Source organism: Musca autumnalis, unplaced genomic scaffold (assembly GCF_047663935.1).
Source record: "Musca autumnalis isolate F117 unplaced genomic scaffold, ASM4766393v1 scaffold_3, whole genome shotgun sequence".
Taxonomy (NCBI): Eukaryota; Metazoa; Arthropoda; class Insecta; order Diptera; family Muscidae; genus Musca; species Musca autumnalis.
In genome coordinates, this window is record NW_027411866.1 from 225,704,197 (window position 1) to 225,729,617 (window position 25,421).

At 37.0% G+C, this 25,421-nt stretch overlaps 2 protein-coding genes across 2 annotated transcripts; both read left to right on the top strand.

Moving 5' to 3' along the window:
* The first annotated feature begins 3,308 nt into the window (after positions 1-3,308).
* Atg9 (autophagy-related protein 9) lies at positions 3,309-6,575 on the top strand. Its single transcript, XM_073977011.1, has one exon. It carries the CDS (start codon positions 3,514-3,516, stop codon positions 5,974-5,976), a length of 2,463 nt encoding a protein of 820 aa, XP_073833112.1. The 5' UTR covers positions 3,309-3,513; the 3' UTR covers positions 5,977-6,575.
* A 17,936-nt stretch (positions 6,576-24,511) lies between these two features.
* On the top strand, positions 24,512-25,051 carry LOC141398445 (uncharacterized). Its single transcript, XM_073975727.1, has 2 exons — positions 24,512-24,653; positions 24,724-25,051. The coding sequence occupies exons 1-2, from the start codon at positions 24,512-24,514 to the stop codon at positions 24,993-24,995; spliced, it is 414 nt and encodes a 137-aa protein (XP_073831828.1). The 3' UTR covers positions 24,996-25,051.
* Positions 25,052-25,421: the final 370 nt, after the last annotated feature.

Here is a 25,421-nt window from a genome sequence, read left to right on the forward strand (position 1 = left end):
TTCTGCTGGGTATGTTTCTTAACGCCGTAGTACTTAACAACTGCGAAGCTACCTACGTCACAAATGCGCATTTTTAACGCAGATAAAAAACAAACATATTTCTGATGGTTTAATTAAAAAGGTTAGCTAAGCCAACTGTCAGTTTATTTCGAGTGTTCCTAAAACTTCAAAATTATATGGGAAAAATTGGATCACCTTTTATTTGCTTGATTGATTTTTTATACGGCTTTTGAAGAGGTGTAATTAAGGGGTTAAGGGGTGAGTACATAAGCTGCCTTGCCTGCTTACCTTGCTTGCTTCTGATAAAAGAATAAAAAAGAAAAGGGCAACCCAGTTCGAAATTTGCTCGGCCTTCTTTATTCCTTTATTTTTATTATGTCAGAAATGAAGCAGGAAAGCAAGGCAATCAGGCAAGGCAGCTTATGTACGCAGGCCTTTATCCCGAGTTGTAGTGCCCAATAAAAGCCATTTCATGAGTTTTTTCCCAAGAGAACTACTGAACTTCTTTGTTAAATTTTTTCATCTGAAAAAGCACATCAACTGTCAATTACTTTGCGTATAGCTCAAATGAAAACTCATCTGAAACCCATTGGATTTCATTTGACGTTTAAGCAATTGAATTGACAGTTGAAATCGAGTAAACTTATGCTTCTTTACAGTTTTTTCATTTGACATTTATTTCCCTTTCAAGGCCTATAGAAGGTCGGCCAATCAGAGTTCTGTTAACAACTTTGCGGTAATTCACGAGACGGAAATTAGTATTGGAGTGGAGTTGGAGTTCATTTCAAAATCTGAACTGGAGTGGGAGGACAATATGCGTCATTTATTCTAAACAACGAAAAATAAAAATACTCAAACAATAACAAAAGTGCATGGTTTAATAAGAAAGGTTAGCCAAAGCTTTATGTCAATTTAAATTTTTTCATTCGAATATTCCTAAAACTTCAAAACAATATACACAAACTGTGTATGTGTGTGTGGTGTTTGAATAATATGTCAAACAGTTTTAAAAACAATCGAATTCAATGATTTTTAAAATTATTTTTGGAACACTTGTATGGAAATAATTCGTCAGGTTATCATTGAAACAAACATTTTATCATATCCACAACTTGATTATGCGGAGAAACATTGGTCCTTCATTCATTTTTCGCGATTTTTATAAAATGCTCAAAATTGGTGTTGTAAACAAACCCACTAGTTACTTAATTTTGAAGTTTTAGGAATTCAGGAAAAACAAGTTCTATAGATTTTTTTCATTTAAATCTACCTCTTTACTTATACCACGCAAAAGTGAAAATAAATGGTTAAAAAGCTTGCAAAAATTATGGTTTCTTCTTCTTAATTAAGTCAAATTCGTTGATAAACAATTGTGTTGTGAAATTCCTATTTTTTCCGAATTAAAGTTATTTGCTCTGTTCCAGAACCTGTAAAAAGCTACTATTTTTTACTACGATAACATTTTTTTTCTTTATATTATCGCGAAAAATAGTAAAAATTAATAAATTCTTGCTGTTCTGGAATATACCAATTGTGTACATGTGTTGTGTGATTGTGTGTGTGTGTACGTGCTAAGCCCTTAACACATCCAACGTTTGAGTAAAGTTTTGTGTCATTTCTGGTAGATGAATAAAAGACAAAGTGTCTTTTTTTGTTCTTTTACCAGAAATAACACATAACTTTTCACAAACGTTGGATGTATTTCAGCTTTATTGCGTGCGTGTGTTTATTAGGGTTATGACTTTTTGACATTTTTTCTCAAAAATGATTTCCTGTAGCAGCGATGAATGAACTTTTGCTTAATAATCACTACGCTATCGTTTATTCCATTGAAATATAAAAAAAGATCACGCACAAATCGATTTTAAAAATATGAAAAAAAAATTTTTTTTTTCGAAAATTATTTTTTGTTTCACTAATGAATAAATATAAGCCTACTAATAAGTATACTAATTTTTAGTTCATTCAAATATTGAAAAAGGTCATGTACAAACCACTTTGAAAAATTTTTAATTTTTTGTTTTTTGTTAAAAAATTATATCTTTAAATAAAAGCGTTTACGACATTTTTACGATTCTCAGAATTGAAGAAAATTAGTGAGAAATAAATGTTATGTCAGTATATCATGTGACTCTAAAGTTTATTTTCAATTGTATATCTTCTTACAGTACTGTAAGTCACGTGACTTAAAAAAAATTTCCATAATGTTGATAAATTCAAATTTTAAAATCATTTTATGCGTGAGGTTTTTCACCGAATTACCTTATAATTATGATTTTATGTAATCTTATGGCAAAACTCATCACGATATGATACAGGGATATGAGGTTGTAAAAAAAGTCATAACCCTAGTGTTTATGTAATCAAATTACGCAAAAATTAAATTAAATAAACTTCATTTATTTCTAGGATTTCGCATGGTATAAGTAAAGAGGTAGATTTAAATGAAAAAAATCTATAGAACCCTGGTTTTTCTTGAATTCCTAAAACTTCAAAATAAAAGCAACAAGTGGGTTTGTTTACAATGCATTTTTTGAGCATTTTATAAAAAACGCGAAAAATGAATGAAGAGTTAAGTTTTCTCCACATAATCGAGTTGTGAATATGATAAACTGATTGTTTCAATGCAAATCTCACCAATTTCTTCCATAAAATGGTCTAAAAACAATTTTGAAAATCATTGAATTCGATTGTTTTTAAAATTGTTTGGCATATTATTCAAACACCACACACACATACACAGTTTGTTTATATTGTTTTGAAGTTTTAGGCATACTCGAATGAAAAAATTTACATTGACATAAAGCTTTGGCTAACCTTTCTTATTAAACCATGGGATTTCGTAAAACGAAATCCTATAATGTGTTAATGTAAAAAGGCTTTCTCCCAGTGGGTTTGGGTTCCAAATGTCAACTCCATAGTGTAAACGTCAAATAAATCCTCATTAAGAATGTGAACCCGGCAAAAAGCTCTAGTGCAAATGCCGTTTTAGTTCCTGTATAAAATTTTTCATTTCACATTTTCGTAGAAGCACAATTGAGCCTATCGTGCGAAGTTATTGAAAATAAATAAATACAAAGTCTCGTTTGAATTGGGTAGTACCTCACTTTTATTCTTTTACATGATATTGAGCGTGAAATAAGCAAGAAGTTTCGTTGTAATTTAACTTTTTTGGCAATTCTATTGAATATATTTTAAATCATTTATGTAAATGTGATATTAATTCTACACACATTTATCGATGACAAATTTATCGATAACTCACTTGCCCGATTTGTTTAGAATACGTGGAAGAGAAGGACAGAGAAACTTTACGAATGAGGAAATGGAGGACAGAAGAAACTTTTCACTCATAATAAAAATAAACTCTCCTCCAATTGAAAACAAAGAACAACATCTAGCGAAGCAGAAGAAGAGCATAGAATATATTTCGAATTATAGAAAAGTAATTTAATTTTCTTCGTCTATTTATTATTTGTGCGTCTACGTCAATCTTTTTTGTACGTCGATGGGATGGCTAATACAAATGTAAATTATAAGACATTAAATGAAGACCAGCAGCATAAAATTATGACTACTGAAGGTCATAATGTCTACGAAGCGAACGAAGTGGAAGATACGCCAAGAAGCAGTGGGGTTCTCTTGCATACAGTACCCGAAATCAATCGGGCAAGATGGAATCACATAGTCGATTTAGATTCCTTTTTTACGCGAATGTACCACTATCACCAGAAGCATGGTTTTGTGATAATTGTGCTGGAGGAACTGTTCCAGCTGATAGAATTTGCCTTTGTTGTGTGGTTGGTTACCTTTGCTGTCCACTGTATTAATCATGATGTGTTGTTTGGCAATCAACCACCAGCGGGCAATCATACCAACAGTACCAAGGTAACAATAGATGATGTTATAATACCCATGGATGTGTGTGTGGACAAATTCAATGGTATAACCTACTCGATATTGTTTGTGGCAGCTTTATATTTGTTAATACGCACTATAAAAGTGTTGTATCATGTGTCGCAGTATTGGGACATAAAGAAGTTCTATAACACAGCATTGCATATAGAGGATGACAATTTGGACAACGTGACCTGGCATGAAATCAAGAAGAAAGTGCGTGAGGTGCAGGCGGAACAGCATATGTGCATAGACAAAGACCATCTGACGGATTTGGATATCTATCATCGTATATTGCGATTTAAAAATTATTTGGTGGCCTTGATGAATAAGAATTTACTGCCTGTACGTTTCACCTTGCCCTTGGTGGGGGAGGTTGTTACCCTGAGTAGAGGATTGCTGTTTAATATTGACTTGATATTGTTTCGCAGTCCAGGATCTCCGTTCCAAAATAATTGGCAGCTGCATGATGACTATTCGGTGCGAGGTAATCAACGAGAGTTGGCCAATCGTCTGTCGAAGCTGATATTGTGGGTGGCCATAGCGAATTTTGTGTTTGCCCCAGTGATATTTATATGGCAATTGGTGTATTTCTCGTTTACATATGCAAATATATTGAAAAAGGAACCTGGAGCCTTGGGCATGAGAACCTGGTCGAATTATGGTCGCTTGTATTTGAGGCATTTCAATGAATTGGACCATGAACTGGATGCCAGACTTAATCGTGCCTATGAATATGCAGATCGTTATTTGAATTCATTCTCATCTCCGTTACTGGCGGTGATTGCAAGGAATATCTTGTTTATTACTGGTGGCATGCTGTTGCTGATATTGGCATTTGGAATTTATGATGAATATGTGTTCCAGGTGGAACATGTTTTGACTGTGATCACCTTGTTGTCGGCCATTGGTTTGGTGTGCCGTAATTGTATACCCAATGAGAATATGATATGGTGTCCGGAGCAGCTGATGAATGCCATTTTGGCACATGTCCATTATTTGCCAGCCAATTGGAAAAATCAGGCTCACACCTCAATGGTGAGAAATGAATTTGGAAATTTCTTTCAGTTCAAGGCCAGCTATTTCATTAATGAGATCTTAAGTCCCATTGTGACACCGTTCCAGTTGTTGTTTGTCTTCAGGCCAAAGGCATTGGAAATTGTGAAGTTTTTCCGCAGCTTTACGGTGTCGGTGAGGGGTGTGGGCAATGTGTGTTCCTTTGCCCAAATGGATGTACGTAAACATGGCAATCCCGAGTGGCAGCCGGAGGAAATGTCTTCCCTACACACCGATGTGCCGTTGGGTGAAAAAATGCAAACGGCCGGTAACAATGGCAAGACAGAGCTGTCATTGTTGCGCTTTACCCTGACCAATCCAGAGTGGCAAATGCCCCCAGAGGCAGTGCAATTTGTAAATGGTGTAAGGCAAAATGCCTTGACAGACTTGAGCAAGCTAAAGAAAAAGGAATTTACTCTCAATCCCCTGACGGAAAGCCTCATATCCTTTGGTACCATTGGCAATGAATATTCCTCCATTGCCAAGTCATTGCTGTTCCATCATAATGCCCACCACCTCAATGCTGAAGAGGCAATGGGTCAAAATCAAAATCACTGCCAATGCTATTTTGAACAAATGCTACAACAGGGACTGGGTGAGCATTCACGCATGCAGGATAATATGAGCATGTCACGGCGGGCGATGGCCGCTTCCATGGGTACAAATGATAATGCCAAAATCTTGGGTGCCTCTAAAATGGTGGGCAGCATAAATGGACCATCCCAGTCGTTAATATGTAGCCTCTACGGGCCGGCGGCCAGTGCAAATTGTTATGATAAGCCACAAGACCTGACGGAGGCCGATATGTGTCTCAGTGTCCTATATCTACATGAAATGCATCACAAAACTGTACAGGAGAATCCTCCATTTGTGGTTGGGGATGGTGATGAACATCCGCCACCACAAGATCCCAGCACAGAGGTTAACATTACAAGGCCTGGGACCTCAACGGATACCATTGTCACGGCGACATCAACCTCAGCTGCAGCAGAAACCACACCTCTATTGGGTTTAAGATCATAGCATAAACAAATTTGGATATAAGCCATCGTTTACACCTCAAAGCGTTGTCCTCATCGCCGCCGTCATCATCAACAAAAGCAAACTCGCGATAGTTGTTTTTTTGTGATACTTTGTTGTTGTCGTAATCCAAGAAAGAAAAAAACAAAATACTTCCATTGTGAAAGTAAAGCAAATAAAGAACTACAACTATACTCAAGAGACAAAGCTGATTCTAAAGGCATATTAAAATCGGGAATAGTTTCGAAAGGAAAAGGAATCTATCCTATTTGTTTCTACAAAACAAACGAACGAACGAACACAATGAAGCCTAACCAAACTCCTTACAAAGTTCGATGAAATGTAATACAAACAAAATGCGCTTAAACTTAAGTATGTAGATATGTTTCTCATTTACGTTTTTTTCCTTTTTTTCTAAATGATATATTTTTTTAATTAATGTAATTAAAATGTATGTACGAAAGTGTGTTTTCTTCGGTAGTGATCGTTTTAATAATATTAAAATAAACAAAAATTAAAGTGGATTGAATGCCATAACACGACTCTCAAAATGTTTATAAAGAAAGATTAAAAAAATTAAAAAAATAATAAAATAACAAAAATTATTGAAAAAATGTATTAAAAAAGTTTATGGATGATATTTCACTACTAATAAAAGAAATTATGTTAAAATTATATTATTTTGTTTTTTTTTTTTTTTTGTTTCAAAATAACAATAGTGGTTATTTTACTTCACTCGATTTAGGAACATAGAAAAAAATACCCATCTAGCGTGCAGAAAATCAAAAAATTACCTGAAATAAAGTATGAACTTAGTGGCATATATAATAATTATTATATTATTGTTACGGAATTAGATTTGACTAATCTCCGTGTAGACGTTGTTTTATTTCCCAGTACGATTTGTACCAAATAAAACAGGGTTCGTTTTAGATTACGTTTCTACAATGCTTTATTTACTTTATTACACTTATTCGTAACCGACTTTAATTACTAAGCACGCAGCTTGTCTCTAGTTAGCACGCAGCTATTCTTTTACCGATCTGTTCAGTTCAACGCTCAAAACACAACTACTCCTCCATTGCCATTTCCCCGGTAATTTATATCCCAAAGTCTCCCTGTTCGAGAAATATCTAGAGCATATGGCAACACCTCGAATCTGTGCAGCGAACACACAGACACACATTCGCACTAAGCGAACAACCATACTCACATACATACATGGGGAAATACAATTGGACGACAAGCACAGTAATGACGTAACAACAACAAACAAGTGCAAAGAAATAAAGAGGTGACAAACTAAACAATACCCAGCAAAATTTGACGGAAGGGGTTCTTTGCGATGACGTGATTTCATGTCATCTTTTGCATTGGTTCAAAGGAAGTCGTGAAAGATCCGATCTTTTCATTAGGATTTGAACCAATGCAAAGGAAGTCGTGAAAGATCCGATCTTTTCATCAGCATTTGTACCCATTCCATCGATCCAATAGGGATGATGTTTGTGTTTTTATTTACACACCTGTTTATTTTCATTTTGGTATGTTCCAGTACTGCAAAAATCTACTAATTTTTACTATTTTTTCCGATAACATAAAGGAAAATTTGTTATCGTAGTAAAAATAAGTAGATTCTTGCAGTTTCTGGAACAGACCAAAGTTGTTAGAACTGTCGTCGTGATGTTGTCTTACATTTCCTGCATATCAAACAACTAAAACTTCTAAACAATTGGTATTATATGAAGTCCCAACCATCGAGCTAAAAATAGAATCGGACTGCACACATTGCTATTTTAAAAGTTCCCTTGTCTGTTCTAAATCTGACATAGAATGAAATCAATCAAATCTCGCTTCTTGGAATTTGAAAAAAAGTCCGAAACGAAAAGTAACAAGAATTTGAAAATAAAGAAGAAACTACTTTTGGAAAGAAACAATTAGAAATAAATTAATGAAGAATAAATGGTATTTTCCATAAAAATCTCTCCTTCCCGTTCGTTACATTTTGTTCTTAAAGATCCCTAAAGCAAGTCGGGTTGTAGATCCCTACATATTTCCGTCACTAAACAAAAGAGTATAAATTACCAAAATGTTGTTATAAAATTATAAAATAAAAGTAATTTACGAAATTAAAATACTTAAAGGAGTGCATTTGGAGTCCATGTCGAAATCTGAACTGGTGATGGGAAGATAATTGAAAAAACCTTTTGTAAGATGAAAGAATATTAGTTGCGGAGAACGGAGGAAGTAATCCTTTGCGTTGCAGCGGTGGTGATTACATTGCAATTTTGGATGTAAACTTTTGAAAAACTAACCCTTCGTTGGACACCAATATTGTTTGTCATATTCGTAACGCATGAGTCTGGCCAGACCCATATAATTATTTATATTTTTTTAGTAAATTTAATTAACATTTTCATATAAAAAGTTGTAGAATATGTTTAAAGGACACTAATTTTTAATAAATAATCCTTATTTTTCAAGAAACATGCCGAAAAACTATACATTTAAATGATATTATCAAGTTAGTAAAACAGGACATATGCCTACGAAGTAAAAAAATCGTAGTTTTCTTGTCTCTATGCTCGAATCCTATTTATATTTCATTTTGAAGCACTTTATTTTAGTTTTGGATTATTATTCAGAATGAAGAGTGTCTATTTTATAACTTTACAGCTTATTGCAGTGCAATAACGATGATTTCAAGAGGTAAATAAAGGCATATATCCTAAGGATTTTCTTATAATTCATGTGGAGGATCCATTATTTGGACCAATCCACCCCACAAAAAGAGCAGAAAGGCTAAGTAATGGGTTTTATTAGTTCAGTTATGTGTATAATTGTCTAGAATACAAGTGTAACCCTATTTGCAAGGGATTTTTTTAGGTTGTGGTACATTCACTGATTTCAAACCCATATCCTGCTTTTGCGACCTTTTTATGTGCAATTTTGAAGACATGGTAGGGTGAAATGTGATAAGTTTCATAAAAGGATATTCATTTTGTCAAATAATGTAGGAAAAATCAAATTTTAGGAAAAATTTCGGAAATTTTTCAATAAAAAATGGGTGGGGTCTGGCCAGACTCATGTGTTACGAATGTGATATGTATGTCAAAAAATCTTTGTAGCTCCTTCTCTGGTGATCCTTTTGACTTCTTGTTTCCTTCATTTGAAAGGTAAGAAAATTTCATGAAGCTACCTGGAATCTCAGGTTCATAGCTTTATCGTAACCCAGTTTAAAATGCAAAATAAAATGAAAAAGGCCTGGCCAGACTCTGGTGTCCAACGGAGGGCTAATCTGATAAATTAATTGTAGTTATTTCATGAATTCGTTTGAATTAATAAAGAGTTTTGTTTTTCATGAAAACCATATTTCAATACAGCATTTCCATTTTCCAAACAAGACATGAAAATTTCATGCCAAGGGGTTGGTGAAAATGACATGCCAAAGCATTGGTTAAAATGACATGTCAAATCATGGGTGAAAATGACGTGTCAACGCATTGGTTAAAATGACATGCTTAGGATCCAGAAAAGAACGTCATCTTTTGGGGTCCACGCTCATATAAAATTCATCGATGAAGATGCTAAAAAGATGACATGCTAGATCACTTGCACCCATGATTGAATGTCATCTTCGGCATCGAACATTTTGCTGGGTAATTACATGACTATGGCAAAGCAAACAAAAGAACAATAACAAAAGGTAATGTAACGACTAGAATGATGAAGAGAGTTCTACATGGTAGTTGTTGTTGCTTAAATAAAGTAACTGCGTAATAAAAACTTTACGTTACAATTCAAATTTTTAAATTAACGGAAATTAAACTAAACTAACTTAAACCCAGCAAAATGTTCGATGCCAAAGATGACATTCAATCATGGGTGCAAGTGATCTAGCATGTCATCTTTTTAGCATCTTCATCGATGAATTTTATATGAGCGTGGACCCCAAAAGATGACGTTCTTTTCTGGATCCTAAGCATGTCATTTTAACCAATGCGTTGACATGTCATTTCCACCAATGCTTTGGCATGTCATTTCCACCAATGATTTGACATGTCATTTTCACCAATGCTTTGACACGTCATTTTCACCCATGCTTTGACATGTCATTTTAACCAATGCTTTGGCATGTCATTTTCACCAAACCCTTGGCATGAAATTTTCATGTCTTGTTTGGAAAATGGAAATGCTGTATTGAAATATGGTTTTCATGAAAAACAAAACTCTTTATTAATTCAAACGAATTCATGAAATAGCTACAATTAATTTATCAGTTTATTTTTTCAAAAGTTTACATCCAAAATTGCAATGTAATCACCACTGCTGCAACGCAAAAGATTACTTTCTCCGTTCACCGCAACTGATATTCTTTCATTTTACAAAAGGTTTTTGCAATTATCTTCCCATCACCAGTTCAGATTTCAACATGGACTCCAAATGCACTCCTTTAAGTATTTTTATTTCGTAAATTACTTTTATTTTATAATTTTGTTATTTTATAACAACATTTTGGTAATTTATACTCTTTTGTTTAGTGACGGAAATATGTAGGGATCTACAACCCGGCTTGCTTTAGGGATCTCTAAGAACAAAATGTAACGAACGGGGAGGAGACCCCTTTTATGGAAAATACCATTTATGCTTAATTAATTTATTTTTAGTTGTTTCTTTCCAAAAGTAGTTTCTTCTTTATTTTCAGATTCTTGTTCCTTTTCGTTTCGTTTCAAATTCCAAGAAGCGAGATTTGATTGATTTCATTCTATGTCAGATTTAGAACAGACAAGGGAACTTTTAAAATAGCAATGTGTGCAGTCCGATTCTATTTTTAGCTCGATGGTTGGGACTTCATATAATACCAATTGTTTAGAAGTTTTAGTTGTTTGATATGCAGGAAATGTAAGACAACATCACGACGACAGTTCTAACAACTTTGGTCTGTTCCAGAAACTGCAAGAATCTACTTATTTTTACTACGATAACAATTTTTCCTTTATGTTATCGGAAAAAATAGTAAAAATTAGTAGATTTTTGCAGTACTGGAACATACCAAAATGAAAATAAACAGGTGTGTAATAAAAACACAAACATCATCTCTATTGGAGCGATGGAATGGGTACAAATGCTGATGAAAAGATCGGATCTTTCACGACTTCCTTTGCATTGGTTCAAATCCTAATGAAAAGATCGGATCTTTCACGACTTCCTTTGAACCAATGCAAAAGATGACATGAAATCACGTCATCGCAAAGAACCCATTCCGTCAAATTTTGCTGGGAACCTATCAGTTACATTCGTAACATTATTATATTCTTGTGGAATCTTTAATATTTTCGATATATCGTAGTGGTATTTAGTTAAATGAAATATGTAGTTTTATAACCCATATGCTATCACGGTGCTCCTAAACGAACTTTAGATGGAAGGTGCTTTCACCTGTGAAGTTTTTGCGGATTCTGAAACTACAATGTTCAGAGATGAGAAAAATCAAAAAACAAAAAAATCGCCGTAGCGCTTTTTAAATAATCGCGGCCAAAGTTCACTTGCAAATAATTTCCGATCATCAAGCTTAACTTTAAACGAGAAAATTAATAAAAAAAAAATCATTAAAAATGATCTTCGCCCTAACAGGCAAAATTTCAAAAAATAAAAAAAACAGACTGAGCCCGGCTGGGAGTTGAACCAACGTCCTTGAAAGCATATCAAAAAAAAAAAAAAAAATTGTCACGGCGTGTCAGCGTTCAAAGCCAAAACTCATAACTTCAAAGGCAGCCCAAAAAACGTTTGTTGTGAAGAAAATACATTTCAGCGGCCAAATATCCGCGTAAATGTAAAACACATTTGCATTTGAAAAACGAAAAATTCTAGGACAGAGAAGCCATTACATAGTCGATACGTCTGAAGATCTGCTTTACCACCAGTGAAACCAGGTAACGTAATTTGGTGACTATGTGGGTTCGAGTCCTTGGCTTTCCTTTTTCACTTGCAAATAATTTCCGATCATCAAGCTTAACTCTAAACGAGTAAATTAATAAAAAAGTTCACATTTTTTGTTTTTTTTTAGGTTTTGACGATTTTGCTGGCAAACCGCAAGATATATCAAAATGGAACCAAAGAAAATGTTGTAGCAGTGAAAATTGTCTTTTATGAAGTATTCGGACTTACTCGCAAAACAATTTCTATATATTTGTCGGTTTGATCCTAGACCCCATGAAGTGGTATTGCCAAATTTTATGTATTTTGAGGATTTTTTGTTTTTTGTACTAACCGAGATTGCTATACACGGTGTGCCTTAACCTAATTTAAATGGAAGGTGCTTACACCAGGGAAGTTTTTGCAGATTTTGAAACTACAATGCCCATAGATGAGAAATATCAAGAAACAAAAAAAAAAAAAAAATCGCCGGAGGGGTTTTCAAATAAATTGCGATTTAAGTTCACATTTTTAGGGGTTCTTTAGGTTTTCACGATTTTACTTAGAAACCGCGAGTCCTATGTAAATAGGCTTAAAGATAATGTTGTAGCTGTGAAAATTCTCCACAAGATTGACCTTTATGATATTTTCGTAGGTTTTACCGTTTTTGAGATATACCCCCAGTTTTTGTAAAAATTTTTATTCTTCTCACACGAATTGTCAAATTTTGTAGATCGATTTACTCGCTTTAGCGCAAATGTAGAGCGCTGATTTTTAAATGAGGAATCCTTCACGATATATGGAACGGGTATACTAAAAATTAGATGTGTATGTCATCTGGGGGCTGAGCTATGAATGCCTAAATTATTACGAATATAGACGAACGAACAAAAATAAGTTACAAAAACAGGGGGATAGAAGTTAAAATTGCGACAACGCACAGTGTTGCCGCTTCCTTGTAAACGTGGACAAAAATAGAAGGAGTTGACCTAGGTCGATGAATTTTTATACAAGTACTTATGCGGGCATAGGAATGAAAAATTCCCATTTTGGTCCATATCGGTTCAGATTTGGATATATCTCCCATATATATATTTCTCCGATTCTGCTATAACTCAGCCAATTTTAATTGAACCGCCTTCAAATTTAATATTCGATATTTGCTCGGGCCTCTGATCAGTTTTACCGATTTTGTTAAAAATCGGATCAGGTTTCGATATAGCCCCCACATATATATATTTCCCCGATTTTGCTGTAACTCAGCCAATTTTAATTGAACCGCCTTCAAATTTAATATGCGATATTTGCTTGGGCCTCTGATCAGTTTTACCTATTTTATTAAAAAGTCGGATCAGATTTCGATATAGCCCCCACATATATATATTTCCCGATTTTGCTATAACTCAGTATATTATAATTGAACCGCATTCAAATTTAATATGTTATGAATCGGATCAGATTTTTATATAGCCCCCATATAATATTCCCCCGATTTTGCTATAACTCAGTCAATTTTAATAGAACAAAAATAAAACGAAGCAGTCAAATAAAGTGAATTTATCCACTGAGGCAAAACAAGGATTCTTGCTCCTTTCGTACAAATTGTTTATGATGGTATGGTTGTGGCTCCGAGAATCGGATTTTATAGGATGTAAACTTTGCATTTTTTAATTCGAAAGGGATTTCTGTTTCATGTACCAAATGGTCGAAACTGCAATTTGCTGCAATTTTTAGATACACTCCATGAAAGAAGCGAAATTCATGAGTTTTGTATAACACGTTACTGTTTCAATCAACATAACGGTACTTTATATATACACGTTATATGTAAACTTTTTTTCATAAATTGCAAGACTATCGACCACTCTTTAATTCCCTATTCAAAAGTTGTGGAATATGTCAATAACTTCTTTAAAAAAATTCCATGAACATGGGTTTCTTTTTTAAATACATTTTAGTAAATGTCACATACAAAAAATGTTCTGTGTTTAACGAGCTATAACTTTATAGTAACACCAAATATCGACAACATCTTTGAGGTTTGTCCTATTTGAAGTGTTCTCAATAAAATAAAACCATAAAATTATAAAAAAGTCAAGAACACATTTTTCGATTTTTGTCCACTGAGGCAACACTGTGCAACGCACTGACTGTATCGCCTCCTTATAAAACAATATCGAGCTCAGTGCGCCTTAACTAACTTTGGATGAAAAGCGCTTACACATGGGAAGATTTCGCGGAATCTGAAACAGCAATGTTCATAAATAAGAAAGAAATAATAAATTAAAAAAAGAAAAAAATCGCCGGAGGGATTTTTAAATAAATCGCGATCAAAATTCACAATTTTAGGGGTTTTTTTAGGTTTTCACGATTTTGCTTGGAAACCGCAAGTCGTATCGAAATGAGTCTAAAGGAAATGTTGTAGCTGTGAAAATTCTCTACAAGACTGACCTTTAGGTTTTTTTCGTAGGTTTTACCAGTTTTCAGACATAGAGGTTCAGTTCAAATTTTTAGGTTTTTATCTTAAGTCTTCAAGATTTTGCTGGGAAACCGCAAGTCATATCAAAATGGGACTAAAGAAAATGTTGAAGCTGTGAAAATTCTCTACAAGATTGGATGATTTATTTTTTCCTAGGTTGTACCATTTTCAAGATATATATCTTTAATTTGGGAAATTTCAGTAATTACATTGTTTTATAAGGAGGCGATACAGTCAGTGCGTTGTCGCAATTTCAACTTCTATATCTCAAAAACGGTAAAATATACGAAAATATCATAAAGGCCCATCTTATGGAGAACTTTCACAGCTGCAACATTTCCTTTAGGACCATTTACATAGGACTCGCGATTTCCAAGCAAAATCGTAAAAACCTATAGAACCCCTAAAAATGTGAACTTAAATCGCGATTTATTTGAGCACTGTAGTTTCAGAATCTGCAAGAACTTCCCAGATGTAAGCACCTTTCATTTAAATTTAGTTAAAGCGCACCGTGTATAATTTGGGACGGAGTAATGTTTGAGGATACAAAAGCTCAATGCCAACACAATTGCCAAAAGCCTAAAAGTATGCTAAGCAAATGAGTGCGAAGAGAACGCACTCTGCAGAGAACGCACATCACCCGAGAATACAGATAACACTCCGACAAAACGTAATCCTGTGAAGAAAATGAATTTTAATCCACAAGACGCTTTTTCGTAGAACAAACTGGGGGAGTTATTAGAAGAAAAGCTAAAAGATGTTGCTAAAAAAGATGATCTAATAGAAATGAGAAATGAAATCAGAGAACTGCAGCAAGAAAACTTGAAATTAAAAGAGGAAATGAGGAAGCTAATTTCGCGATTAGAGACTATGGATCGGAGATCTAGGTCATCAAATATAATAGTTAGTGGTTTAAACTGCCGTACTCCGGCTATTGCGAAGAAACAATTTATTAAATTATGCAATGAGGATATGAAGATCGATGTTGACTTAATTAACACCAGGATGGCTGTTTGTATTTACTTTGGGAACTTGTATGCAAGCACAAAAGGTTTTGTCGGTCAAGAGAAACATGAGCGGAAATAATCTTTATATACAAAGAGATAAAATGTACTGGAAAGAAAAGTATAAATCTCAATACAAGCAAAATTTGTCAGCACCATCAATCAATCCCACGGCAGCGGGTTCTTTCGTACCGGATTGACCCGGAACAACACAAAACCAATGTTCCGGCCAGCGGCTGCCACCTCAGTGTGTACATGTTCGTATTTGTTTCGTTTTTCTGTGTTGGGAGCAGCATATCCCGGAATGCCTGTTCCGAATTCTATTGGTCCGAGCCGGGCCGAGGAAAACACAGGACCAATATATCTGTGCTCAGTTTGTCACATTCGCATCTTCACCCACATCCAACCTTCGGTGAGATGCAATAGATGTCAGGAGTGGGTGCATCTAAGGGGTTGCTATGGACTCGTCCACGTGAGGGACTACGACAGGGACTATGTTGCTGCATGCTGTGTGAACACAGTTCCCAGTGAGTCGTCGTCCCCGAAAATGCAGCCTTTTTGCAATTGAATTGCTCCGAGGTAAGATCGAGGAGATAGTAGATTTTATGAGTCGGAAGAACATGAAGGTCGCGGCGGTGCAGGAAACCAAGCTGAACAACAACCACAGCTTAGAGCATTGTGATGGTTACAATGTTCTGAGGAAAGATCGCACCAGAAGTGGAGGTGGGGGATTGGCTTTCCTATTGCACCAGTCTGTCCAATACAGACCTATCTCGCGTGAGCCTGTCTCTAATGACCCATACATGGAATGTATGGGGGTAGCAGTCAGGTGTGGAGCTGCCGAGATAGAGTTGCTGAATGTATACATCCCGCCGAGAAATAGCTGTATCCCTTATTATAGGCCTGACATTAGCCCTCTCTTGCAAGGTCATAATCGTCTGGTCCTGGGGGATTTTACTGCGCATCATGAGATGTGGCATTCGGCCCTCGGAAACGACCAGAGAGGTACAGCGCTGGCTGAGCAGATTGATAGCTCTACGTTTTGCACGGTCAATGAGGACGCCCCTACCAGAATTAGAGGAGAGTGTCACGGTTCGCCTGACATAACCATCGTGTCACCTGGTCTGACAAATGATGTTACCTGGCAACCCGTTATTTCCCTTGGATCAGACCATCTCCCCATAATTGTCTCCATTAGCAGACCACCCGACTTCATCACCTCTGAACGCCGCACGTTCGTCAATCATAAAAAAGCTGATTGGCCGAGTTTCGGGGAGTTCACCAATCACCGCTTCAGAGAACTGCCAATTGCCCAATCCTTCTGATGTTCGGGTAGCGGAAAGGACGTTCCGGGACATCATCACTGCTGCAGCCGCTCGCCATATCCCTGCTGGTCGAATACCCGAAGTAAGACCAAATTTCCCAGCAGAGGCGACGGGATTAGCAAACGAGCGTGATGAGCTTCGCCGTATCAACCCCAATGACCCCAGAGTCAGGGAGCTGACACTGGAAGTTAACAGGCTGGTCGGCGAGCATAAGCGGAACAAATGGTTAAATCATCTGAAGAGCTGCAACGTTGGAGCCGGTATAGGTGAATTGTGGGCAACGGTTAAGTCACTCTCGAACCCTGGAAGAAAGGAAGATAGAACATCAGTCACGTTTGGCGATGTTACGTTGACTGACCCGAAGAGGTGCGCAAGTAATTTCAATCGACAGTTTGTCGAGCATCCCGAGAGTGACAGGGCGAAGAGAAGAGTATTACGTCGCATCAGATCTCTTCCTGCCGAGGATGAACCACCACAATTTACAATGAATGATCTTGCCAATGCCATCAGGAACGCTAAATCATCCAAAGCGTTGGGCCCTGATGGAATCTCCATGGTAATGTTGAAGCAGCTGGATGAGCCGGGAGTCGAGTATCTCACCAAAGTCTTCAACTTGTCGCTAGCCACCCTCGTTGTTCCCGAAGTCTGGAAAATGAGAAGGGTGGTCCCACTACGGAAGCCAGGCAAGGATGCCAGCAAAAGTGAATCGTACAGACCGATTTCGCTTTTGTCGCCCTTAGCAAAGACACTTGAGGCCTTGATCCTCCCCAGTATCAGAAATAGCTATCAAGTTGCCGATCATCAACATGGATTCCGTAAGCAGCACAGCACGACAACAGCGCTGCACGCCATTACCACATATATCTGTAAAGGACTCAACCAGAGACGGCCGTGCGATAGAACAGTGATGGTGGCTCTTGACTTATCAAAAGCCTTTGATACAGTCAGGCACTCCACGCTGTTTGAGGACATTGAGCAGACAACCCTCCGGCCAAGCTTGAAACGTTGGATAGTCAACTATATGTGTGGACGCCAGTCGTACGTGGAATTCAGGAATAAGAAGTCCAAACCCCGTAGAGTGAAACAGGGAGTTCCCCAAGGTGGGGTGATATCTCCGGAACTGTTTAACCTCTACCTCTCCTGTATTCCACCCCCTCCAGACGGCATTGAGATCGTGACGTATGCGGATGACTGCACGATCTTGGCGTCGGGTACCTATCCTGATGACATCTGTGAGAGACTGAACAACTATTTAACTGATCTTACCACCTTTTTCCATTCGAGGAAAATGCAGATTTCCCCCACAAAATCTACAGCCACTCTGTTCACCACATGGACAGCGCAGTTTGGACGTGAGTTGAATGTCGTGGTCGAAGGTAGCAGAATTCCGACCACAAACTGCCCTAAAATTTTAGGGGTCACATTCGATACTACATTCACGTCGTGCGCACACGCCACAGCTATCTGCGACAAGTTGAAAAGTAGGAACAAGGTCCTCAAGTCCCTGGCCGGCAGCACTTGGAGTTCAGATAAAGAAACCTTGTTGACCACATATAACGCGATAGGTCGGTCTGTGGTAAGCTATGCGGCTCCAGTCTGGTCCCCGAGATTGTGTGATTCGAACTGGAAAAAGATTCAAACTTGCCAGAATGCAGCCCTGAGAACAGCGACAGGGTGCCTCCTCAAATCTTCAGTGGACCATCTACATGAGGAGGCAAAAATTCTTCCTGTAAAGCAACACAATGAGATGCTTTCGTTGCAGTACCTGCTTGGATGTTATCGTGTGAGCCATCCCAATCACCATCTTGTGGGTAGGCCCGCCCATTCAGGGAGATCAGGAAGGATATCCATGCTCTAGAGGGAGAGGTCCAACGATACAGGAGAGAACCCCTAGATCAACAAGCATATCAAGCAGGATTGAATAGCATTCACACGGAAGCAGTTGCCAAGGCCTTAAGCAATTATAGTGTGAATGAAGTACTCGGAGTACATCCTCCATCTATCGCAGCTGAGGAGCGTCAGCTGCCACGACAAACTAGAGTAGTTTTGGCTCAACTACGCTCGGGATATTGCAGTCGCCTAAATTCTTATTGTGCGGAAATCGATCGCGCCGTGCAAGACATCTGCCCAGTATGCGGCATGGGCCCGCACGACACACAACACCTTTTTAACTGCCCCGCCAAACCTACCCATCTAACTCCAGTGGATCTATGGCTACATCCCATCGAAGCAGCCACTTTTCTTGAACTGGAGATAGACCCAGAGCCAGATTGAACAGAGGAACGAACAAATAAACATAACAAAAACACTGTTACAACAACAACAACCATCAAAATTAGGCAATCTAATATGAATAAAGCAAATAAAACCATTTTTGCTTCAAAACAGAAATAGTTTGATTGGAAATGCTATCGATTGCGATCTGTCCTTATGAAAAACTTAAAGAGTTATAGAAAACCTTGTACGTTAATCAATCGGAAACGTTATATCTTATCGAGAGCAAAATTCAGATCAGATAAGAAAAAAACAAAATTTTTATACCCTCAGCCTTTACTAGGCGTTTACACCAGACAGTTTGTCTTCAAATACAACTCTGATTTACTAACACATACATACATTGGTCGGCTGTCTCCCAGCTGTCTATCAGTTTTTCACAGACAGCAGGGTTAACAAATTTTTGACATTTTTGTGAAAAAGAAGTGAGATGATAATTTAAATGTGTTGAAAACAAAAGAATATGTACAAAAACAAAATATGTGAACGGAAAACAAAAGGAAATCTATGGTTTTCATTCATAATTTTACAACTGTTTTTGCAGTTGTCTGGATGCCTACGTCACAGAGGCAAGTTTTGGGTTTTTGACAATCAATACATGGAGTCAACTGTCCTGTCTTTTGTAAACGCAGGGTTAGGCTAAAAAGGGTATTTACACTTTGATACGACATAAAATGTGCCTCATCGAAATAATGGTTTTAGACCCCAAGTATGTTTGTACGATATCCGTTTCAGACAATTTTGAGTAGATCTAGCAATGTCCGTCCGTCTGTCTGGCAGGCTGGTGCGCACGATAACTCTCGAACGGATCAATCGATTCGGTTCAACTTTTGGGTATCGAAATATTTTGTCCAGATTTGATTTAAGTTCGAAGATTGGCTATATAGGTCCACTCCTTCAGGTACCTCCCACACACAATTTGAAATAACTGCAGTTTAGAGACACTTCACGAATCGTTATGAAATTTTTTGTAGCAGGATGTTCGTGCGGCCCCCGTTACGTCATTGTAATTTTTTTCGAGGGCAAGTACCCTCAAAAAAACGCTGCACTATGTCGCGAGTTCAAACAAACGGTGGCCAAATATAAAAGGAGTTGGCGTTGGCAGATGAATTTTGGTATAAATACTTATAGTTCACTGACAATGTCGAGAGCAAAAAATTGGGAAGGTTGGTCCACGTTTTTGGATAGTCCCCATACAACGGTACTTCTTAATGTTTAGGTATTTTGCATATTTTAGCTAAACTTATCAACCAAATTGGTTGAATTTTGCTTTAATTTACAAAAACTTTTCCGATAAAACTTATGGACATAGGTCCACGTTTTGATATATGTAGACCCCATATAACGGTACCTCCCGATTTTCGGAATTTTGAAGATTTTACATATGTTTCACGCCCAAATACGCCGAAATTTTGCATTGAGGTTCCCAATGGACCAAAACACATTTCTGATAAAAATTATGTACATAGGTCCAAGTAACGGTACCTCCCGATTTTCGGAATTTTGAAGATTTTACATATGTTTCACGCCCAAATACGCCGAAATTTTGCATTGAGGTTCCCAATGGACCAAAAAACATTTCTGATAACAATTATGTACATAGGTCCACGTTTTGGTATAGCTCCAATAGAACGGTATCGCCCCATTTTCGGTATTTTCAAGGTTTTAGCCACATTAAACAACCAATGTAGCTGATATTTGGTATTTAGTCTTCGCCAGGTCTTGCGAAATATGTTTACAGAGAATTGTTGGTATTGGTTCACGTTTTGATATAACTCCCGTAGAACGGTACCGCCCAATTTTCGGGTTTTTAAGGTTTTAGCCACATTATCCACCCAAAATTACAGAAATTTGGTGTTCAGTCTTCATACATTTTTGTGAGTTTGTTGAATACATCAAAATTTTGTCTTCAAATAAGAGAATTTTCCTTAAAATTTTTTTTGGCCGATTAAAGGTCAATAAACGGCACATTTTTTTGTTATTAAAATCGAAATTTCGACTTTGTATTCTTTTCCTTGACGGTGTATTCTTTTTCGGGCACAAGTCCATACTTATTGAGATAATGGCCCTGGAGCTCGAAAATATCTGCCGGCACTAACTAAACTTGGTTGTGCCTAACATAACACTTGGATTACGTCCAAATATGGAACGTATGTACATCTTACCACTCCTTAGGGTATCTCCCACACAAAATTTGGAACATGTAAAGTTTAAGGCTTTTTATACCCTCAGCATTTATGTTAACGAGGGTATATACACTTTCATACGGGCAAAATGTGCCTCGTATTAAGAGACAATTTAGCAATGTCCGTCCATCTGTCTGGTTGGCTGGTGCGCACGATAATTCTCGAACGGATGAAACTATTCGGTTCAAATTTTGGCTTTCGTAATATTTTGTCCAAACTTAGTTTAAATTCGAAGATGAGCTATATCGGTCCAGTCCTTCCGGTACCTCCCCCACAAAAGTTCGAAAATGTTCGGAAAATTTGTGCACACGATAACTCTTGAAGGGAGTAACCGATTTGATCCATACTTTGCCCATTGTGAAATGTGTATCAGACTTATATAAGGTTTCAATATGGTCCACTCCTTTGGGTACCTACCCCACAAAATTTCGGAAAAGTTCAGTTTAGGGCCTGCACTCGAATCGCTTTGATTTTTGTTGTAGCAACTTGTATTCACAGCCCCATACGACGGTACAAGTATCACCAGAGGCAAGTCCATACTTCCTGAGAAAATAGCCTTAATTAAGTTCTAAGATGGGCATTATAGGCCCATTCCTTCATGTACCTTCCCCACAAATGTTCAAAAATTGTCGCAAAACTTGTGCCCACGAAAACTCTCGAAGGGAGTAACGGAATTGAACCAAACTTTGCTTATGGTAATAGTACCTCTAGGCATACATCAGGTTCGAATATGGATTATATCGGTCCACTCCTTCAGGTACCTCCCACACAAAATTTGAAATAAGTGCAGTTTAGAGACACTTCACGAATCGTTATGAATTTTTTTGTAGCAGGATGTTCGTGTCATTGTAATTTTTTCGAGGGCAAGTCCATAATGGCGTATAGCCTTAAAAAATCCCTATGATACCGTATGTAGTGGTTGGAGTCGGATCTGCCGATTCGGTTCAAAATGTGGCCTTCGTAATATTTTGTGCAACCTTAGTTTAAGTTCGAAGATAAGCCATATCGGTAAACTCCTACAGGTATCTCCCCCACAAAATTTCAAAAATGTTCGGAAAAATTCTGCGCACGATAACTCTTGATGGGAGACACCGATTTGGTCCATACTTTCCACATCCTAATATACATATCTACCAGATATAGGTCAGGTTCGAATATGGACTATATTTGTCCACTCCTTCGGGTACCTCCCACAACAATTTTTGGATAAATTCACTTTAAGACCTGCTCTCGAATCAGTTGGATTTTTTTGAAGCAACTTAAGGGCTGTGTACATAAGCTGCCTCGCCTCCTTGCCTTGCTTGCTTCTGATAAAATGATAAAAGAGAAAAGGGCAATACAGTTCGAAATTGACTCTGCCTTCTTTATTCTTTTATTTTTGTTATGTCAGAAATGAAGCATGAAAGCAAGGCAATCAGACGAAGCAGCTTATGTACCCAGGCCTTTACATTCGCAGCCTTAATTACGACAGTAAACGTTTTTTCAGGGGCAAATCCATACTTCTTGAAAAAACAGTCCGAAAGATGTAATATTTCTTCGAATATTAAATGAAATTCGAAGGTGGTGCTTATAGGTCCACTTCTTCCGGTACCTCCCCCACAATAGTTCGAAAATATTCGCGAAAATGGTATGCGCGATATCACATAGACGTATCAATCGATTTGGTCCAAACTTTGGATCTCTAAATATTGTCGAAACTAAGTTTGTATTCAAATTTGCGCCCTATCTGTCCGATCCTTGGGGTACAACCCACTAAAATGTTCAACATTTTTGTGTGGTTAAGGGTATGTTCGAGGACTGTGTCTCCTGGATATCAGCGATTACCTAAGAGTGACTTGATCCACAGAAGACCACTTTTGGGTACGGGAGCTGTTTCGAGTCAACTTATGTGGTTTTGCGAGGCCGGTAGCTGTGTAATATGATAGGTTTGTAAATAGTGTTACGAATGTAACTTATAGGTTTTAGTCAATTTAGTTTGATTTCCGTTAATTTAAAAATTTGAATTGTAACGTAAAGTTTTTATTACGCAGTTACTTTATTTAAGAAACAACAACTATCATGTAGAATTCTATTCATCATTCTAGTTCTTACTTTATCTTTCATTAATGTGCTTTTGTTTGTTTTGCCATAATCATGCTTGTCCAATTGTATTGATCTTCGCCCATGTATGTGTGCGAATGTGCGTCCGTGTGTTCGTTGCACAGATTCAAGGTGTTACCAGACGTTCTGGAGAATACTCAAACATGGATATTTTATAAATACAGGTGGAATCAGCAACGGCGAGTTAGTTGTGTTTTAAGCGTTGAACTGAACAGATCGGTTAAAGAATAGCTGCGTGCTAACTAGAGACAAGTCGGTTCCGAATAAGTGTAATAAAGTAAATAAAGCATTGTAGAAACGTAATCTGAAACGAACCCTGTTTTATTTGGCACAAATCGTATCGGGGAATAAAACAACGTCTACACGGAGATTAGTTAAACCTAATTCCGTACCAATAGATTTTTTTTGCTTAATATGGCTTTGGGTCTATCTCCAGTTCTATGAAACTTGCTTGGATTGAAACTACAAAGCTACTGGAGCACGATAAGAGTTGCAGGGTGTCATGCGGTTGCCATAATCGTCTATGAACTTTCAAAAGCGGACTAATTTTGGATCTTTAACCTGGAGTACAGCTATTTGGTGGAACATCCTAACATCAGTTTCGTACCTGACTTCTACCCCCACACATTTCATGTGAGGATTATTAGAGTCTTGCTCAAGCGAGATAGGTATGTATTAAACAGACGGGTGCAACAAGAAAACTCCTCTTCTGGTGCGAAACTTTTTCAGTACTTTGTAACTATAAATTTATGTTCCTGACATAATTTCCGAAAAGCTCTAAAAATCGTACGGTGATCGAAAGGAATAACTTCCAAAATTGAATCCAGTTGATTACAGCCCGTTTACATATAATGGGATTTAATAAATCCGCTGGGTTTCTAATGTCAATTCCATTGTGTATACGTCAAACAAATCCCTCATGAAGAAGGTTAAACCGACAAAAAGCTCTAATGTGTATGGCGTTTTAAGGCGGTTTTTTCTAGTTGATTTTTTATATGTTGGCTTCCGATTTGGTTTAATAGTTATTTTTTTGTGCAAATGCGACTTAGTCACAATCCCATTTACCGGCTACTTTTTTCTAATCATAAAAACGTAACCTATTAAACGCAAACGTTAAAAGACTTCACGATTTGTTATAAGAATTGTTTTTTAATTAACATTTGCTTACCGAAGAAGAGTTAACAGCAAAAGTTATATAGTATAAATAAGTTATATATAAATACCATTGTAGCAGATTTTTTTTTGGAAAACTTCAGCATGATTTCTTTAATTCGCAAACTTTTAATTGCTGTCGCAATACTTGCCATTACAACAACAAATGATGTTGCAGGCCAGGATGGAACATTGGCAACGACAGAACAAGTATTCGATCATTATGGTGTGGGAAGAGAAGTTAGAGGTAATCTTTTCATAAAATCCAATAAATTATTCCCCCTTTTTTAAAAAAAAATGTTGTTCCCTAATTTCAGGAGCCACTATATTTGTCACATATCAATATAAATACACCCATGACAGACCTCGAGAGCAAATCAATTTGGACTATACCTACAATGAACCTGATGGCAATAAAATAACACAAGTTTTGCTATTAGTTGAAACTGATGAACAGGGCGGAAGTAGCGAAGCTTATCTTACCGGGGGTGGAATTGATCAAAGTACAATTTCCCTGAGGATTATTGGTAAAAATACGGCACAATTACGTTATATGGTTATTGTATTTGGTCTTAAGTCAGATAAATAAATATTGTGGCGAAGGGGAGTGACGAAGTCGAGGGTTATTGGCTTACAAATATTAAATCATTAACAATTTTTTTTTTTTTGGAATTGGAACCGAAATTGAAAGAGACATATCTCGAAACTATTCTTCATGAACAATTGGAAGAAGTTTAAAAAAAGCCGGTGAATACAGTCAAATTTCTCTTTGGATGATACATTCTTTATTATTTTTATTTTCCGCTCACATATTTTGAAGATCCCATTTATCGGTAAAAATAGTACAAATTAGTAGATTCTTGCAGTTCTGGAACAGGCCTATGGTAAGTCAGAGTTGTATTTGGAGACAAATCGTCTGGTGTAAACGCCTATCATGGTACAATAATACAGGTAGCATTATCATGCCAGCTGATGGTAACATAATGTGTCAATTGCATTGGATTGATGTCAAATT

Coding starts and splice junctions, on each gene's coding strand:
- Atg9 (XM_073977011.1), top strand. CDS start 3,514: ATGGCTAATACAAATGTAAATTATAAGACATTAAATGAAGACCAGCAG.
- LOC141398445 (XM_073975727.1), top strand. CDS start 24,512: ATGATTTCTTTAATTCGCAAACTTTTAATTGCTGTCGCAATACTTGCC. Junction 24,654..24,723: donor TGTGGGAAGAGAAGTTAGAG/GTAATCTTTTCA, acceptor CCCTAATTTCAG/GAGCCACTATATTTGTCACA.